The following is a 21,086-nucleotide window of genomic DNA, read 5'->3' on the forward strand; positions in this document are numbered from 1 at the left end:
TAATTGCTCTGTTCATCTGTACAATCCTACGTCTAGCAGCAGAATAGTGAAACACTCCTTTTCAGCAGGGCATTAAAAAGATAATTTTCTTCCCGACTATTTTTCTAGTCAATACTACATTCGCTTTGCTATTTTCTGTAGAATCATTATAATTAATTTGTACATCATCAAGCACGAGAATGCGGAACAGTAGAACAGAAAAATAAGACCCTCTCTCTCTAGTCTAGCCAGCAAGAAGCCAACCTCATCAGAAGCGCGCGATGATCTGCGGTCTGTCTGTCTGTGTCAAGTCACGTCATAAGCCTCGTGCACTTGATATGATTCTTCCGTTTTTCGCCTACTCATCGTACGGCCTCTGTCCGGCCGACCGCCCGCCCCCGTGCTTCGTGCCGAGTCTAATCAGACGTGCTGATCGATTCCCGTGTTCGGAGCATCCTCCAGCTTCCGCCATACCACATTGCACATTTCGCGAACGAGTGCCTTCTCGCCGTCGTCCAACGGATCCGGTGGGGTGTTCGGGCCGATCCTTTCCCGCTCGAGCTGTTCGCGTACTTCCAGCACTTGCAAGGCTCGTACGACGGCTTCCGGTCGGCCCGAAATGGGATCTGCCACACAGGACGATACGTTAGTGCTGTTGCTATTGGTGTTGTTGTTACCGTTGTTGGCGTTGCTGCTGCCGGTGGTGCTGCTGGTGTTGTTGTTGTTGTTGTTGCTGTTATTATTGCTGCTACTGTTGTTGTTGTTATTGTTGTTTCCCATCGACACCGTTGTACCGTTGATCGTGGGACTGAGAGGCATATTCTTCAGGATGGCGCATCGTTCCTCCTCGAGCTGTCGTATTCGGGTTTCCAACGAGCGAACGTATTGCAGGGTTTGGTCACTTAGCGTGGAACGCAGGTTGATATCCTGGAAAATGAGAGCAAATTGAATGACAGTTAGTAAATGTTTTATGAAAGGAAAGGTTTTCATTGTCTTGTTTTTAACCCTTGACAGTAGTACGTACCACAGTCAATGCTTGAAAAACTTAAATTAGTTTTAATCAACTTTCAAATAAATTCGAGACAAGACTAGGACAAAGTTCTGATTTTATTTTGACCAAATTTAAATACAATTGAAAATTATTTTTTAGGCAAGACAGCAAGATAAAAATTGAGTCAAAATATCAATAAATGTAAAATAAACTAAAATTGGATTAGATTAGATTAGATTATGGTTATTTTGTATTTTTTATAAGAAGTACAAAAAGAATGAAGGTTTTAAATTTTAGAGATTTTAGAATTAAGAGAGAGAGATAGAGACGCAAAAGAATTAGGGGCAAAGGTAGGGAAACATAGATAGAGCGAAAAGAAGAGCCATAGAAAGAGAGACACAGAGGCAGAGAAAAATAGAGACAGGCTTAGGCACAGAGGAACAGACACAGAGGCGGAGAGGGGGCAGACGCAGAGTGGAACAGAAACATAAGCAAAGCAAAACAGACACATAAGCAGCTAGGAAAAGAGACAGACGTAGAGCCAAACAGAGACACAGAAGAACACCGGAAGAAAAACATGCAAAACATGCAGAGACAGAGAAAACCTAGCAAAACCCAGAAAGTGAGAGAAACAGAAAAGAACATATGAACGAAGGCAGAAAACACACTGACAAAAAAAACGGAGACAGGAAAAAACAAGGGCAACAAGGCAGAGAGATATAAAATAAGCAGAGCTGAAGCGAAAAAACACGGATAAACAGATATAAAAAACAGGAGTAGAAATACAACCAAAACCTGATCAATCCTGATAGATTGACTAATCCTGCAAATCGTAGCCGAAACACGTACCTGCCGAATTTGTCAATCAACCTTTCTTTCATACGAAGGGTACAAACAAAAAAACAGAGGAAAGATAGTACAAAAACATAGGAAGAAATGCACAAAAATTAGGAGAAAAGAGACAGCAAGACAGAGGCAAATAGGTGAAAAACAAGGCCTTAAAGGTACCAAAAGCAAACATAGATAAACAGAGAAATAGAGGTATAAAAACAGTGCCAGAGAGGCAGGAAAAAACAGTGGTAGACAGGCAGAAAAACAAAAGCAGACAAACAGAAAAAAAAATTAAAAAAATAAGTAGAAGCAGGAAAAACAAAGGCATAAATGCAGGAAAAATGGGATTGAAGTACCAAAAAAACAGAAGTGAAGAGGTAGATAAAACAGAGACTAAAGATAGAAAAAACAGTACTAGAGAGACAGAAAAATAGTAGTAGAAGGATAAAAAAAGCAGACGAAGTGACACAGAAAAATTGGGGCCAGAAAAACAGAAAAAAGTAGTAGAGAGGCAGCAAAAAGGAGCAATGAGGCAAAAACAGTGACAGAAAAGCAAAAAAGCGGTGGCGAAGAGGAAAGAGGAACAGAGAGGCAAAGAAGCAGAGGTGAAGAGATAGAAAAAAACCGGGACAAAAAGACAGAAAAACCGGGTGAAAAAATATAAAAAACGTGTTGCTGGTAGAAAAAAAACAAGAACAGAAAGACAGAGAAAAAACAAATGCACAGAGGCTGAAACAATCGAGGTAAACAGAGAGAATAACAAGGACAGAATGGCACAAAAACTAAGAGAAGGAAAGCACAAAAGCACAAGAAGAAATGCACAGAAAAACAGTGGATACAAAGCAGAAACAAAGGTAAAGAGGCCAAAAAGGAGGGATGAAGAAACAAAACAAGGGCAGACAGGCAAAAAGATAGGGTTGAAAGGGCAGAACCAACAAATTAAGCCAGGCAGAAAACACAGTGGCAAGCAAAAATCGAGCCCAGAAACCAGAGAAACAGAAAACACATAAACAGCGAGATAAAAAAAACAGAAACATAAAGGCAAATAAACAGGGGCAGAGGCAGAAAGAACAAAAGCCGACATATAACAAAAATAGAGACAAAAATAGGCACGGATAAAGCCTGAAAGTCGTAGCCAAAATATGTATCTGTCGATAAAAAACTAATGGAATAAGATTGTAAAAATAGTTTCGATTTTCCTTTCAACAAAGTAACCGAAGAAACCGAAAAACAGGGACAAAAGTACATAAAAAGCAGAAGAAAGAAAGAAAAAAATAGGGGAAGATTGGCAGAAAAAACAGAAGGATCAGAAAGGAACCAAACGGAAGCAGAAAAAACCGTGGCAGACATACAAAAAAACAGACAGAGAAGCAGAAAAAACAAAGAAAAAAATAGATAGAGAAAAACAGGGATGAAGCAGAAGCAGAATAAAAACCAGAAAATCAAAGGTGAAGATGCAGACAAAACAGAGGCAGAAAAATACAAAAAGCAGAGCAGAGCAGAGCAGAGAAATAGAAAAAAAGAAACAATGAGGCAAAAAATAGTAACAGAAAGGCAATAAACAGGGACAGAAAGGTAAACAAGCAAGAGCAAAAAGTGGGAAAAAGATGGACAGAGAGTTCTATCTCTCTGTCCCTCTTTTCCCCACTTTTTGCACTTGATAGTAAAGTAGTAAGAAAAAGAAAAACCAGGGATAAAAAAACAGAACAGAAACAGGAAAAACAGAGCAAAAATAGACCAAAAAACAGGTGAAGAAAGAGGTGCAGAAAGAAAGGAAGAAAAACGGGAGCACAAAGACAGAAAAAACAAATGCAAAGAGGCAAAAAAAGCTAAGGTGAAGAGACAGAAAGGTACACCAACCAGGGAAAGGAAAGCACTAAAACAGGAGCAAAAACACATTAAAAAACAGAAACGATCGAAAAACAGTTGCAAAAACGCAGAAAAAGCAGGAGCGAAGAAGTAGAAAAAAAGAGGAACAGAGGCGGCAAAGATAGAGTTGAAGAGGCAGAAAAAACAGTGGCCGAGAAGCAAAGCTCGCAGGGGCAGAGAGGCAGAAACCACAAAAGCAAACAAACAGAAATAGAAAAAGCATAGGCAGAGAGGCAAATAAATATAGGCACAGCGACAGAAAAAAACAGGAGCAGAAAGCCATAAAAAAACAAAGATAGAAAGGCAGAAAAAAGGAGCAGAAAAGCATCGTCAGTCATCGGCTGACTGATGAGCCGATAAAACCCAAATCTAAAAAATTATTGAATACAGTCGATAACCACGTCAAATATTAAGGAAAAGATACATACAAACAAAGGCGAAGATGCAGGAAAAACAGGATCACAAAGCCACCAAATACGGTGCCTGAAAAAACAGAGATGAAGAGGCAGAAAAAACAGAGGCAGAGGCCAGAAAAAACAGCGCCAGACAGACAGAAAAAAATAGAAGCAGGGGGCCCGAGAAAAAGCAGAAAAAAAGGAGTGGAGTGACAGAAAATCAGGAGCAGGAAAACAGATCAACAGTAGTAGAGAGGTAGAAAAAAGGGGTAGTGTAGCAAAAAACAGAGACAAAAAGGGAAAAAAGATGGAGCAAAAAGCCACAAAAAGAGAGACAAAAAGGCAAAAAAGATGAAGCAAAAAGCCAGAAAAAATGGACAAATAGGCAGAAAAACAGCGGTAAAGAAGCAGAAAACTACGTCACAAAAGCTACAGGTAAAGAGGCAGAAAAAAGCAGGAGCAGAAAGACAGAAAAACAAATGCGGAGAGACAGAAAAAACTCGAGGTGGAAAAACAGGGACAAAAAAGCACAAAACCCAGGAGAAAAAAAGCGCAAAAACAGGAGAAACGAAACAGAAATACAGGCAAAAGGGCAAAAACCGGGTCAGAAAGACTTCCAATACAGAGACAGAAAAAACAGAGGCATAAAGGCAACAATGCAAGCGCAGAAAAGCAAAAAAATAGGGGTAGAAAGGCACAAAATGAGGAACAGAGAGGCAGAAAAAATAGAGGTGAAGAGACAGAAATAAAAACTGGGATGAAGAAGCAAAAAACAGAAGCAGAGAAACAGAAAAAACCGCATTCAAGTGCCATAAAAAACAGACGTGAACAACTAGAAAAAACAGAGGCAGAAAGGCAGAAAAAAAGGGGATATAGAAGCAGAAAAAACAACGGCACATGAAAACACAGGTAGAAAGGCAGGAAAAAACAGAGGTAGGAAAAATAGAGGCACAGTTCAAAATTTAATTTGGGTTGAATTAATGTGGAGAAAAAGGAATTAGATTGACAAAATTGGAAATAAAATTAAATGGCGAAAGTCAGTCCGAAACTTCCAAACTTTTCAGATGTGGTAAAACAATAAACTATTTAGTTTATATCGTAGAAATCCCTTATTACTAAGAACCTCGGACTAAAAGCCGTCAACAATTAATCGTCTCTGAGAAATATTTCAATCAAGCCAAAGACATTGCTTATAGTCTCCTTCAAATCTGAACCGAGTGCCAATCGAAACTCACCGTCAACCCGTTCCGGCAGAATTGGCCGCCCAGCTGGTGCAGCTGGTTTTCGTCGGCGTTCGTGCTCGAGCTGCTTCCATCTCCGTCGTCCCGGAGAGGAACAGCCGTCGTCGCGCCGGGCGTCGATCCACAGTTGGCGCAGGTCGCCGCCGGCCGGTTCGTGTTCGTTCGCTCTTCGTCCAGGTACAGACACAGTTCCTTCAGTTCCAGATTGTCCCGTATCAACTCCTGCTGCTTGTCGTCCAGCTGGCGTAATTTGGTCTTGAAAGGAGATTTTCATTACGATAACGAGATTTATCATTTTTGATATTACAGAACTAGCATACCTGATAGGCTGAAACCTCCTGTCGCATGACGCTCGCCGTGTACCGTCCGAACCTCTGCCATTCGCGTGCCAACTTCCGTCCCTTCTGTCGATCATCATCCAAGAAACAGCACAAATCCCGCAGTTCCTGGTTATCGTCGCTAAGCCTTTGGTTGGCTTCTTTCAGTGCCCTTAATTCCGATAAAAGATTCTGTAAAGAGTAAAGGAATTTCGGGTAACATTAGCAACTTGAAAATTAAAACTCTCATTAAAAATTCATCTGCAATGGAATCTTCCAGATAAAACAAATTACAGTGAAAACAAAACCATCCCACGGCATATGCATGTGAATCCATATCCAGCATAGTCATTTACGATATAGATACCAAGACTAATGGCAGAAGTCGTGAGCAATTCCGTTTAAACGAGTCGCATAATAAATGACGGCAGTAGAACTAATTAATAGTACGTGTTACGAGATAAATCAGCCCTTTTGCTTGTTGCTTTCTTCCGAACTCCTCTATCAAACACTTGAGAGGTGAAATCGTGTTGATGAGTGCTGCCGCGCCGCCGCCGCCGCCGGCCGAGGCCGTTGATGAACTGAAACACTGCAGGGTGTGTCAAATGTTTCATCATGCTAAAGTAAATCAGCCGGAAAGCTTGGAAAACATCACGGAACACCCCACACTGACCTCGAAAGTTGCAAAACAGATCAGTTCTTCTGCCTAATCAGTGCTCCAAGCAAAGGCCTTAGCACGAGGCACCACCAGAGGAAACCCAACTAAACCGGTAAGCTTCTCATCTCGTGCTTTTTTTTCTGCGAAAGCACTCACCTAAATGGATCATTAGCGGCGAACCATTTTTTACCGCGTAGGTCTCTAACGTTAAAATACCGACTCAAATTGCGACCGTTTAGAATAGCATTCGACGAGCAAGAAGAAGAGTGAAAAGGAGAACGTAAACCTTAGCAAGATTGGGCAGCCGTCGAGAGTCTGCCCTTTTCCCCCCTGCACCCAATTACGGGTCATTCAATTCACGGCTCTATTACTGTAAATGTGCGCAATTAACGAATTAAAATTTATGTGTAACAATAACAGACTGAGGAAGGAGAAAAGGTTAATCTTACTAAATTGTATATACATTTCCGGGTTGCAATCAAATATTTTAAACCGTTAAAAGATGATGGATGAACTCTTCGCTCTTCCTCGCTGTGTAGTTCGTTCGTAAACAAAACGATTTTAGCATTAGGTAGATAGATGCATGCTGCCGTCCAGTTGCTGCTGGATCAATAGCACCAGAGAGTTCAATCCAGTATTTCGACCTTCGTCTTCCAGGATAAAAATTTCCGAACTCAGAACTCACACAGATTCCTCATTCTACCGTTAGGGGGGGAGCTATCTGCCAGTTCCGCATATGTTTCTCGCTAAAACCACCTAGCAGGTAAGCTGCCAGCTAGCTGGCAAAGCAAACAAAAACCTCTAATAAATTGCTAATTATCGCTCGCTAATTAAGCCGGTATTTCCCGGTGGCTCCCATATGCAAGCGGTGCACAATGAAAAAAAACGAAAGGAAAATAACCGTGGCTTTACCAGCAATTCTCAGTAGCACACCTATCTCAGGCTCAGCTACCCCTCCCGAGCTGGTGCGGACTTGGCAGAGTTTGCCGCGCAATCTGTTGGCACATTCTAGGAATTTCTCATATGCTGTTCCGACAGGCAGCCAACCAACCAACCCCCCAGCAGCCGAGTGGTTCGCATCTCATTTACCAACCTCCTCGCGCGCAAATGTAATTATCATTATCCGAAAATTGCTTCATTTTCCAGCGACTATTATTCAATTACACTCACACACAATGTGTGATGGTGGCGTTTCAGCTTGTATGAACGCGTGAAAGATATGCAATTGGTGCTCTTCGGTTTGAGGTTTTGAACTTCTTCCATCTGGCTATGGAATTCCGTCCGATTGAATTCACCCGAGCCGGGGAGGTAAATAGGTGCAACAGCAGCAACAGCAGCAGCAACGAAAGAACTTTAGAAAGAAGGAAATAACCTCCGAAGGCATTCCGAACTCGCCGGCTGGCTTGCCTTCTGTAACGGGATCAGGGCTGATCTAGGCAATCTTTTTGCTCTAGCAAATGGTCGAAGCGGATCGATCATGATCCATTTTGGAAATGGTTTACAGGAAATCAAATGAGTTGTGCAAATTTTACGGATTAACCTATTTTCGGCGAACAACCTATTTGATTACGATGAAATCAATATATTTACATAGACAATAGACAGTGTGCCTCTGTTAGTTTTAGTGCAACATACGTTTTCCACCGGCTACTGTAATCGTGTGTTCGATGCATCTGTCAAAAGCACATGTTTTCAACTAATCAGATGCAAATTGACTCGATTGGTTAGTTTATGAACTTGTGTCAAGTGTTTTGTCACGTTTTCCTTCGATTGTAAGTTGGTTTTCGAAAAATTACTTGATCAGACAGCTTTAAAAATTCTCTAGAAGGAAGTAGAATGGTTCGAGCCTATTGGAAGTAAGTTGTAACAAGTATCAATTCGAGAAGTCGGACGTTGGTTCAGTATAAAAAAAATGGTGAAAAACTGTTGGAAGGTTCCAGAAAAGATTGCTAGGACTGCAAGAAAACGGAAATTGTCAGTGAATTGCGCTTCAAATTGGATCATCTCACTATCGAAGATCAAGACTAACCTGAATCTACTAGTTGGTGAGGAAACAGTTCGTAATATTTTGCACATAACTCCAATATTATTTGATCTCAACTGACCAAAATTCTAAATTTAACCCTCATGCAAAAACAAATACACACCCGCCAACGAGCGAAAACGGCCTAAGAGTTGTCGAATCCGCCGCCTCCAAGAACATGGCCATATGTACCTAGTACCTTTTCCATCATAACCTCCACCATCGGTACACTTGGAGATCACCGGACAACCAGACGAAATCACAAATCGACCACGTTCTGATAGATGGTCTGCACTTTTCAGACATTATTGACGTCAGAAACTATCGAGGTACCAACATTGATTCGGACCACTGCACTGCCTAGTGATGGTTAACATAGGTCAAAACCAATCTGTTGTGAACAGCGTATGATACCGGCGCCTACCACGGTATAATCTACCGCGTCTGAGGCAACCGGATATCGCCGAAAGCTACACGTCGTCTCTCGAAGCCGCGTCGCCGAAAAAGGGTATGCTAGATGAAGCCCCTCTTAAGAACTCTTGGAGTGCCAATAAAAAACCATTAACAGCGTAGTGGAGAACGTCTTGGGCCGTGTGGCCGAATCGACGATGTAACGAATGGTTTGACGAGGATTGCCAACAGACATTGGATGAGAAGAACGCAGTGTGGGTACTACCCAAAAAACATTTTTGTTGAGTAGCAGCTTATTCAACCGTTGTATAGCTAATTACCGGGAAGGAAGCGCTTGATAAGCTATTATACAACAAAAATGTTTGTTGGGTAATGCTGCGTAGAGCCGCCCGTCAGAATTTGGAACGATACAAACAGAAACGGAGACAGCAAACCGCACTCTTCCAGAGCAAGAAGCACGATCAGGAGCAGAAGGAGTGCAAAGAACTCGAGCAGCTGTACCGCTTATAGGACACACGGAAGTTTTATTAAAGACGCAACAAATCTTGTAAAGATTTTGCGCTGCGGCCCGAAATGTGCAGAGCATCACCTGGAAGTAGCACTACGATGAATAGCTGAATGGCGTGCAGGCGGAAGACCGTGACTTCATTGGGAGGTGACTTCATTGGTGCAGCAAGCAACGGAAATGTGCCATTCCCATCGATAAGTGAGGTTAACCGTTATGTGTTCGACAAAAAAAAACACCTTTAAGTGCTCGACAAGGGTACCCGGGTACCCACAAATTGAAACGCTTGTAACTTTGGCAATATTTGACCGATTTGGACCATCTTACCAGCTAAAGATTCAGGAACTTATCCACTTTCAGTGGAGTTGCAACAGAACCGGAAGTGGTTCATCTGGTTCCTGGAAATTCGGTATTCCGAGGGTGTATTCCGGAATTAAAGCACTTTTTAAGATTTTTGATGTAATCATAGTAATATGGGTATCCAAAATTCCTCAAATGACTCCGAAAGGTCATTTCTCATAGTTTTAAAACAGTATAATGATTTATCCTCGGAATGGCCATTCTGGAACAAGTTCCCATGGGACCTCCTGTGGCCACAGAACTGTTTGGATTGCAACACTGGCAATATGGGTATCTAAATTCATGAAAAAAACTCCGGAAGGTCGTTTTTCATTGTTTTAACTCTATCTGATAATTTTGCCCCGGCATGGCCATTCCGGAACATATTCCCGTGGGGCTTCACAGTGGTTCAAAACCAAATAAACGTGCGTATTACAGTTTTGAGTGGGAAAACTTGATTTTAGGTTTATAAAGGCTTTGGAAGAGTTTCTTGAAATTAAAAGTTCTATCGTTTGGTGAAATTAAAATTTTAATTAATCTCCCTAAAAGTAAAATAAATTTTTTATTTTTCTTCAGTTTCAATATATCACATTTACGGGTTCTGCAAAGTGTTAGAGCATATTATTACAAGAAATTTTCTAGAAGACAGTAACCTTCTATCTCTTTAGCGAAGATAGAAAAATCCTTTTCAGCACTTTTTAGCTTTAATTCCGGAACACATCCTTGGAATACCGGATTTCCGGAAACCAGATGCACCACTTCCGGTTCTGTTGTAACCCCACTGGAAGTGGATAAGTTCCTGAATCTTTAGCTGGTAAGATGGTCCAAATCGGTCAAATATTGCCAAAGTTACAAGCATTTCAATTTGTGGGTACCCGGGTACCCTTGTCGAGCACTTAAAGGGGTAAAAAATTTCGAAGCCCCCCCTTTCCTCCCCCTTAAGTGCTACATGAAAACTTATTTTATAAAAAGTTGTAATTTAGCTAGTTCTGAGATGTCACAGAGTTTCAGTATCCTGGGCCGAAGAAAACTTTAGAATTTCTTACTTTGAAATCTGAAAAGGTACCCGGGTACCCTGTCGAACACATAACGGTTAAAGAAGCCATCGAGAGGCTGAAGAACAACAAAGCAGCTGGAAAGGATGGCATTGGAACGGAACTTATCAAAATTGGTACGGACAAGTTGGCCAGCTGTTTGCATCAATTGATTGTCAAGAAAGACCGGGTTATTTGCCCTATTTACAAAGGCGATAAACTGGATTGTGAGAACTACCAATCGATCCTTAACCGGAATGCCGCCTACAAAGTAATTTCCCAGGTCATCTTCCATGGAGTAGCCAATAGATTTGTGGAAAGTTATCAGGCTGGTTTCATGGAGGGTCTGTTTACCATGGACCAAACGTTCACCCTGCGGCAGATCCTCCAGAAGTTCGGCGAATTCCGAGTCCCCATCCATCACTTGTTCATTGATTTCAAAGCAGCGTAGGATAGTGTAAACTGACAACAGCTGTGGAAAATTCTGGATGAAAACGGGGATCTGGATGGGATCCAGCGCTATATGAGAATCTCGTGTGGACTACCGGACCCATTTGAATCTCGCAGGTGACTTCGACAAGGAGATGGTCTCTCCTGATTGCTATTCAACATTGCGCTTGAACGTGTTGCTTGAACACTGGCGGTCGAACAATCTGAGCCTACGTACAAAATACAAATTGTACAAAACGGTAGTTACAATGGATGCCCATAGAGGACCATGAACGATAGACACTGCCAGAAGAGGACCTGCAAGCACTCGGTGTTATCGAACAGCGCGTGCTAAGAACCATCTTTGGCGGCATGCAAGAGAACGATGTATGGAGATGTAGAATGAACCACGAGCTTGCGCGTCTCTACAGCAAATTCAGCTTTCAGAACGTGGCTTAAGCTGGACGGATACGTTGGGCAGGACATGTTGCTTTAATGCCGGACAACTATCCTGCAAAAATTTCGCATTTCGCATCGAATCCGGAAGGAACAGGACGAAGAATGGGGCACAGCGAACGAGGTTGCAAGTCCAGATGGAGCTAGATCTGGCGAACACAGGGTGCCTACGGAACAGGAGATCAGTTGCCACGGAAGCCAAATAAGATGGAAGATGGAAGAATTACGTTATGCAGGCCCATCTACAAAAAGGGCGACTGGCTAGATTGCTGTAATTACCGCGGCATCACGTTGGCCAACGCCGCCTACACGGTGCACTCCCAGATTTTTTATCCCCAATAGCTAGATAATTCAGGCGGGCTTTATGGGAGCCCGTTTTACTACGGATTAAATTTTTACCCTCCGATAAATCCTCCACAAATGTCGAGAGTACAACGTGCCCACGCATCATATATTCGTGGATTTCAGGGTAGCATACGATACCGTTGAACGAGAACAACTATGCAGATAATGGTAATGCACGAGTACGGTTTTTCGGACAAACTGACGCGGCTGATCAAAGCTACTCTGGAGCGAGTGGGGACACTCTCGAGTCCTTTCGAATCGCGCAAGTGTAGCCTTCGCAGACGATCTCGACATCATTATTAGAAACCTTGGTACGGTGGAGGCAATCTACGCCAGACTAAAAACGGAGGCTAGGAGGATAGGGTTACAAATCAATGCGTCGAAAATCAAATATATGGTAGGAAGAGGTTCCAGAGAAAGCAACGTTTGCCTCCCATGGACAGTGAATATTGACGGTGATGAACTGGAAGTGGTTGATGAGTTCGTATATTTGGGATCTCATGTCCCCGCCGACAATAATATAAGGAGATCCAACGATGCATTCAAGCTGGAAAACGAGCCTATATTTCCCTCCGCAAGACGCTTCGATCTAGGAGTATACGCCGCCGCACAAAGCTGACGATATACAAAACGCTAATCAGACCGGTAGTCCTCTACGGACTTGAGGCAGTAACGTTGCTTACGGAAGACATACGTGCACTAGCCGTATTTGTACGAACGGTGTTGCGGACTATTTTTGGTGGAGTACAAACGGAAAGCGGAGAGTGGCGGAGGCGTACAAATCACGAGCACCAGGTATTGCTTGGGGAGATTCCCATCGTACACCTGGCGGAAGTTGGGAGACTACGGTGGGTCGGCCACGTCACAAGGCATCGGACGACTGTGCAGTGAAATCCATTCTCTTCAAGAACCCGGCACCTGGAATAGAGGGTTCCAACGTGCTAGATGGCTGACCCAGGTTGAAGCCGACTTGCATATGTCGAGACGCGCAACGAATTGACGACGAGCTGCCCAGGACCGAGTACAATGGAGAAAAATTCTTGATACGGCAAGAGCCACCCCGGCTCTCGGCTACTAAAGTAAGTAGTAAGTGTGGATGCCAATTTACAACAGCTATGCAGTCAAAAAGCTGATATACAGCAATGTGCAGTATAAAATGCCAGAAATACCAATAAACAATTTATTTACAGCTTATATGAATGTTTATTAGTTACCTCTAGGATATCAGCTTTCTCCTTGCTATAAATTCTCGATAAATTCCGTGAAATGAACTTGCAAACTCGCCATTTATTTAAAGATTTCAAGGTGGCGCACGGTTCAGCTAACCGAAAACAGCCGCTGAGGCGGGCTATGCTTGAATACGGCAAAAATGATGCGGTTGATACGTGCTACCAATCACGCTTTACCAAGGGTTAAATTGAAAGAAGGTGACGAGGCTATCGAAATTGCAATTCGCAAGATTCGAAAGGCAGGGATGCAGAGTAGCGGTACCATTATCTCGAAATCTCACATCGGTGTTAACCGTAGAGCACACAGTTACACAGTGATGGATGGAGATACTTTTGAAGTGGTCGATGAATTTATCTCCCTTGGACATGCGTCGACAGTATGGCATGCGTGACGGCGTGAAGTAAAAAGGAGAATTGCGGCTTAAATACGACCTTCTCCAGATTGCGTAGCCTATTGCGGTACCATAACCTGCAACTCCGTACAAAAAGCGCGCCCTATAAGACGCTAATTCTCTCGGTTATACTCTAGGACCGCGAGGCGTGGACTTCGAAAGAGAGTGACCGACAAACTCTAAGTCGGGTTAAACATAGGATCCTACGACCAATTTTTGGCGGCAAATTAGAAGCAGGAGTGTGTCATTTTACCTAGGGTAAAGGGTAATATGCGGATATTGTAAAGAAACTAAGACATGACAGGCTACAGTGAGTTGGCCATGTAGCAAGAATGCCGGATGAGCGACCAGTAATATTTAGCAGAGAACCCGATAGAGACCGACAGCTTCGAGGCAAACCTCGTACACGTTGGATAGGCGTAGTTGACGAGATATTAGCTAGATATTAGGGGCGATTGCAGCATGGCAGCTCAAACCAACAAAGGTGCAGACGGATCTTAAATCCGGTAGTGATTCGATAATCGGATTGTTGCCGAAAAAATAAAGTTGGTAGGTCATCGCCATAGCCATTGCCAAGCCATATCCATCTCTTACCCTACTAACATAGTTGTTATGGACTAGTTACGGCAACCGATTAATGATATACGGCAACCGATAAATATGTTTCAGCAACCAGAAATGACCAAAGGGTGCTGCTTTGCTATAGGGTTTGTTGCTGCATCGTCGTAATTGCCTATTCCCGTCCTATCCAACACAAATTATTACAAATATCAGCATTTTAATGACTCACAATGCAAAACTAGTTATTCCCTAATATTCTAGTTTGTTGTCTATCATACGCGATCAATCAAAGTGAGCTGAGATCTATTCAAATGCTTTTTATCATTAAAGAAGTCCTACCAGCCAAATTTCCTACGTTTTTTCTTGCGACGAAGAAGAAAATGTTGACTAATCATTTTAATTTCCGTCATTCATAAATGAAAATAACTCACGCAAGGCATTGTCGTTATTCTACAGCCAGGAAAACTTGCCTGACCTGCAGAAATTTTGCAGAATAACATTTGCCATGAGTCCTACACAAATACATGCGCGTTAGCTTCGTAAATATTGTTGTGATTTTTGGTTCGGACAATGAAAAATTTTGATGGACGGATTTTAAAACGGTACGATGAATTAAAGAAATAAAGTCAGTTGCGTAATGTCAATAATATGCTTTAAATAATCGCTTTTCAGTGATTTCAAAGTTCACGGATCGAAAGGTAAGCGTGTTTTAGTCAAACCAGCACAAGAACTTTTGGAGTATACATTAAATCCATCCAACAAATGATGAAAATTAGAATGGCTTTACTTAGTGCGACGGGAATTAGAAATAAATCCTATAACAATTCCACATAGCAAAATTGAATAGCAAAACCCATAAGGATGAGATACAGATTAGAATGGATATTCAAGCTGGCTGTCCATTTCCTTTAACCTAGAAGATAAGTGTTTCTTTCAATTTTTATTCGTTATAAGAAATTTTCTCGTAATGACAAAGCAAATTAAAGCTTTTTTTATGCTTCACACTTTGTTTATGTTTGTTATATTTTTAGTTATATTGCTGCGTAATATAAATTCTAATTATATTTTATGTTTCACACCCAGTGACTGCATACGTATCGCTATGGTCCAATTATATTCTGATGAAACAAATGAAAGGAAATTATTTCTTGATCGTTCAGCAGTAAAAATAATGTACACATTGCTAAAGGGTTAAGTAGCGAAGACAAAATTGTTTGTCCTCTGAAAACAGGAAATACCTATTTCCATTGGCAATAAAGTCATTACTTTCGCTTGTAAACAATCTATTTTCTACACCACACAATTCACAATTGCATCTTCGTAAAACATCGAAATCGGTTGGAGTAAGGGCCCAGTACACGACAAGGAAGCTCAACTACAATTAACCTGCTCGCACTTACATGGACTCCCGTTAAAAAATTCCTTGCCATACGCTTGATGACGAAAAAGTTCTATTTACAAATCTAAAGACTACACATGAGAAACCTCTTTTCATTATTTCTGTGCGAGATTCGTATGGTAAACATAGAAAGTAAACTAAAAGATAAAAATTTCGTCTTGAATATCAAATTTCGAGTACTTATTCCCTTTTATTTTTATTTTATATTTTTTTATTTTAAGGTTTAGGTTTAGCTCAGGAAAACAAATTTTAACAAGTATCGTATCCTTTACTATAGAGCGCTGTGTATAGATATCAATGACAACAAACATTAATTTGCAGTGAAGTTATATAATATAATAAAATAGAGGAGAAATTTTAATTTGAACTTTCAGTTCAAAGACTGTAAAATGCTAATAAAATATAAAAGGAAGCGCTTAATAGTACTAACCAAACTAAGCAACGGCAACTAATTTTTTCACTATGAACATTAGCTCCCACTTACAGAAACTGAACAGAAATAAAACAATAGCTAAATGAGATCGTGAATCCTGGCTTCCTTCGTGCAGAATGTACGACAAATAGCTCCTACTTATGATAGTTTCCGCGAGCAAACGACTATATCATTACCCTAGAATTTTTTTATTATAACTGCCTCATTATTTTACACACCCCACCAAGAACTGATTGTTGTGTAATAGAGAATTTCTTACGCCAGCAATTTTCGTTTACCTTAAGCTGCAGTTGGAAATAATTTCAACGCAATCAGCAAGAAATAATAAAAACTCATCCACTCCGCTGAATGACTTACGCCACAGCTATCAACTGAACTATGCCAAGCAGACGATTGATTACAGGGTGGATTTTAATAAATATGGACGTTAAAAATTTTTTGCATCTTGAAGACAACTACAGCTAATCTAACCCGAAACATTTATTCATGAATATGCAACAAGGAATATTACAACTATTGCAATCAGCAAAGCTGTTTACAACTGTAGGAATTTATTTTAAAAATGAATTAAATAAATACAATAACGTGAACGCCAGGCAGCAGCTAAAAGCAATTACTAGCAACAGAATTAGAATTACATGGGTCACCACTTAGTCGGTAACCATTCATGTTTCACATTAATTCTTATGCAACGACTATCAAGAACAAGACCTAAGCCAACAAAGCCACCTCATCATAACCGACGCCCCGGCCCCCGGCAAGCTAGCCACATTCATCGTCGTCCAATTATCATGCAACAGCCAGCACGGCTATCAAGTCTCGTGAAAAGTCACGTATCCGGCCCCGACTAATTTACATTTCGTTCTGTACCATTTAACGATACATTTATTTCGCGCCGTACCCAATGGGAATGCCCTTCCATTGCAGTCCTCCGTCGTCGTCGTCGTCGTCGTCGTCGTCATGTGGCATCATGCCGACATCTAGGCAGCAACAATGAAGCAACAACTTACCCCATTGCATCTCACCCAACCTTAATCGTCGATCCTCAATTTCTCCTACCATTACCAATCGACAATAAAAAACGGCAACATTCGGGCGGGAAAGCACATGTGGTGTCTGAGCTGGCACGCCGAACGGCAAGAAGTCATGTTTTCGAATTACGAAAAATTTCGCCCACTCTACCAGCAGCACCCTCCTCCGCCAGCTGGGCTCTTAGGCTCTTGGGCTCTTCTTTTCGGAAACACTCACTGTCAAAGCGGAGCTTTATGGTGCCGCAGCGCACCAACAAAGCCAGCATGAAATCACGTTCACTCATCGAAGAAATGCTCCGTTCTCTTTTCGGGACAGGCTCCAGCCCGGCCAATGTGTGCTTGGAATATTCGCGTCTGGGCGCACCAACATCCACCACCGGCAGCAGCCTCAGCAACAGCATCGGCAGGGATGAATGAAGAGTGATTTTCGTTTTCGGAGTTATACCTCGTCGTCGTCGTCGTCAGTTGATGAAGTTGATTTGCGCGCGAATGTTTCATTCACTGTGGCCTACCCGGGAAGGCAACCCACGTGATGATTGTTGTATACATACTCCTGCTGTTGCTGCTGCTGCTGCTGCTACTTCAACCGTCGTTGATGTTATTGCTCCGTTTCGCCAAGCCGATCACCGATGGAACCACAGCACAGCACGGAATTGCTCGCAGGAATGCTGCGCCTTATGCAGATTCCAATAATCACGACGAATGGGTGAGAGACAGAGAGATACGGACGGCCACTTCCCCAGCCGGTCATTGAACTCTTCTCTTCGGTAGGTACATCGAAGGCGCTAGCTGGCTGGCTGCAGGCGCTGTGTATGGTGCAGTCTGGAGAATTGATCATGAGTGAGGTGTTGCAAAAATGATTTGGCTTTTCTTTGGTTGATGAATAAATTTTTGCAGTAGAGCTGGCATTGAGATATACTGAGAATATATTTTCGTAATTTAGGAAAACCTATATTCGTAGCTGTTGAAAATTATTCATACCATTTAAAAATATTCGCAGCCTTATTTTCTACCGCAAAAATTGATATTACGAATGGTACGTATTTGGTACGAGAGAACATTCGTAGCACATTTCGCACCAGAACGCATTTACTGCATGGTTATTATCCGGCATCGTTAAGAAAACAACAAAAGATTTTGCAAAACAAACGTTCGTTTTCGTACTGTAAATCATGTTTCATTCTTAGTGCGGGAAGTCAATTTCGCCATTGATATAATTTTAGCCACAAAAGTCGACTGTTGCATCTTGCGTTTGTGTTCAAGGGTGTCCAAGTCACCTGAACGGCACCTATCTACGTAAGCAGGCAAGTTATCAAGATGTTGCCTGAGCAGATATCCCAATGCTAGTATGGGATAAATCTTCGTTGCACACGTTCAATCCGTGGATTCCCAGTTAGCTGCTTAGGACACCAAACCAGACTACAATTCCCGAAAGATTTCGAACAGTGAGGATTCCTAAAATTACGACCAAGTATCGGGAAGCTTTGGAGATGAATGTCTCATGATGTAAATTAAACGTTAGTTTGATAAGGCCACACTGTGTCCAATTATTTTTTAAATAAATGACCAATGTCTAATAGGACGCCAAGGTCACTAACTCGATTCACTCTGCATAACTCAATACCATCGACGATGTAAACAAAGATTATCAGGTTTTTGATGCGGTGAAAACTCGTAACTTCACAATTGGCTATGCTTCAATCAGCCAATTCCGTTTGCACCGTTCAGGAAATAAATCAAGCAAATCTTGCAAGCGGCGGCAATCGTCTATCTTGTCTATCGGAGCAAACAATTTCAGGTCATCGACGTTAGTGAACGCAACCAATAACCAACGGTAACACAATATCGTAAAGAAAACAGGCCGGACTCGATTATCCGGGGATTCGATTATCCGGGTTTTAGACTCGATTATCCGGGTGAAAAAAAAATTATTTTTTTCAGTGATTTATTTTAAACCTTAATGTTATAGTTTTCATGCTACATGATGATTCCAACTTGATAAGTATTAATACACCTCCCTAAAGCTACAAAATTCCTTTCTTATATTCCTTGTATCGGCGAACAAAACAAAAATAAATCCTGCGATGATGGAATCAATTTTTTTACTTAAAAATCATCATCATCATCACCATTACCATCATCATCATCATTGTAATCATCAATTTAAAAAATTGCAAAAAAGGAATTTTATGACTTTAGGGGAGATTGATCAATAATAAAAAAACGTTTATAATACCTAAATGTTGAAAAACATAACATACAAAAAATAATATGGTACCAAAAAAAATCATCAGTGGAAAAAATCGTAAGAAAGGAATTTTCTGACTTTTGGGAAGATAGATCAATAATAAATAAAACATTTCTGATACCTAAAAGTCAAAAAACTTGACTTGCCTAAAAAAAATTGTACCAAAAATGATGATTCGATTATCCGGGTGATTCGATTATCCGGGCTGAAAATAAAAATTGTCACCCGGATAATCGAGTCCGGGTTGTAGCAAGAAATGCTCTGGTCTCATGTTACTTCTTTGAGGAACTCCAATCCTATTGGTGAACACTGATGAAACGCAGCATTTTTCCCAGTTTCACCAGGAATACCCCCTTCCGCGGAGACATGAGTTCAGGCATTCCACCATCTGGAATCACTACACTACTAGCACACTGCCCATAAATGGAAGACAGTCACATCTGCAAAAACGTGCAACTGCGAAAAACGCAGTTGAAGCCACGACAATTTTTGTTTAATATTGAATCGATTTTGGAAACAAATCGTCCAAATCGTCATAAAATCACTTGAATGTACATAACAGAATACTTTTACAAGCAATTTGTTCACAAGTGACTTAAAATTTGTTCCAAAACTTAGAAAAACTGCCGAAGTTACTGATATGCGTTTATTTGTGCTTGAATAAGCAAGAATAAACGCATAACAGTCACAGGAACAGCAAGCCCTGATCCTTGCGTTGTCGGTGACTCGGCAGTATTTTCAAGACCACGTGTCGTTGTTGTTTTATTGTATTGTAATTTGTTATCTTGAGATCTCAGAAGCTGGTCGCTTTCCTGTGTGTCCAGAACACTCCCATAACGTGTCCGAGTATGACAAATGTGATCCTGGACACTATGTGTGACAACAAATGAACTATTTCAAACTAGTTTTGCAATTTCGAGTACCGACTTAGAGATGTCACATGTTGTATTTTAGTTAAATTCAGAAACTGATCCCCGTAGAGGTATCTGGAACATTCACGGACATGTTTAGATGTGGCCAATGACGTCTTGAATGCTTTATACGACTACCAATAGTCTAGATTTGCATACGCGTGTATTTATAAGTGTCACATGATGGGTTTGTTGTGATTCATGGTGCTTCTATGTTCAAGTCCCGTATATTCCGGAACTTGTTCCTACTGTAACTTCGGAATCGTACATCCGATCCAAACTCTCCTCAATAGTGTTCTTCTAAGCCATAAACTCTTTCGTTTGGTAGTTGCTGCAGGCGAATCGGTCCAGGCATTTCCCAAAAACAGATGCTTATTGATACATTTTTACTACTGTGACTGTTATGCGTTTATTTGTAATATGGGACTGACATAGTTTGATATTTTTTTCAACATCTTGGGAACAAACATAACTTTTTTGTTTGAAATATTGAAAGAATAGTTAATTTAAAGATGATTCCCAGGTTTATCTCAAAAGTGGTGAAAATTCAGATGGGACTGTTATGCATTTATGGGCAGCACAGTTGTTATAAACTAGTTTGGTAACCGATTAATGACTAATTTCAGTCATAAATAGGTTGCAGCAACCAGTAATGACAAAAATGTGCCACTTGGGTATGAGTATGCATTAAAATTTATATCACTGTTTTAACAGACCGCCTACTATGTTCTAATTCTGGGAAATTAAAAAAAATCTCCTTATCCAATTCATAGTCTTTTGGTGATAAAAATTTTACGATGGCGTAATGTTTTGTTTTTGAGTTATGGTCAAAAATTCAAGGACCAGTTCTGTGCCGGCATTAATTTATTAGTTTCCGGTCATAACTCTAGAACAAAAAAAAACGCAATCTTAAAATCTTTATCACTCAATGATAATAATATTTGCAAATGGGAAAAAAATATAAAAAATTTCCATGAATTATAACATAGATTTTCAATTTCTCATTACATTTACATCAAAAATTTTTACTCTGTGTTGTTTGGTTTCTGAGAGACGACT

At 41.0% G+C, this 21,086-nt stretch overlaps 1 protein-coding gene across 1 annotated transcript in view; it reads right to left on the reverse strand.

The window, feature by feature from the left end:
• Positions 1 to 385: 385 nt before the first annotated feature.
• The window catches only part of LOC128743527 (coiled-coil domain-containing protein 85C), a 64,561-nt gene continuing 43,860 nt past the window's right edge, over positions 386 to 21,086 (reverse strand). The window contains exons 2-5 of the mRNA XM_053840123.1: positions 5,627 to 5,815; positions 5,301 to 5,561; positions 764 to 906; positions 386 to 670 (exon numbers count right to left, since the gene is read on the reverse strand). Of these exons, the coding sequence (XP_053696098.1) occupies positions 400 to 670; positions 764 to 906; positions 5,301 to 5,561; positions 5,627 to 5,815 (864 nt within the window). The 3' untranslated portion in view covers positions 386 to 399. The remainder of the gene's footprint in view (positions 671 to 763; positions 907 to 5,300; positions 5,562 to 5,626; positions 5,816 to 21,086) is intronic.

This window comes from Sabethes cyaneus, chromosome 3, assembly GCF_943734655.1.
Source record: "Sabethes cyaneus chromosome 3, idSabCyanKW18_F2, whole genome shotgun sequence".
Classification (NCBI taxonomy): Eukaryota; Metazoa; Arthropoda; class Insecta; order Diptera; family Culicidae; genus Sabethes; species Sabethes cyaneus.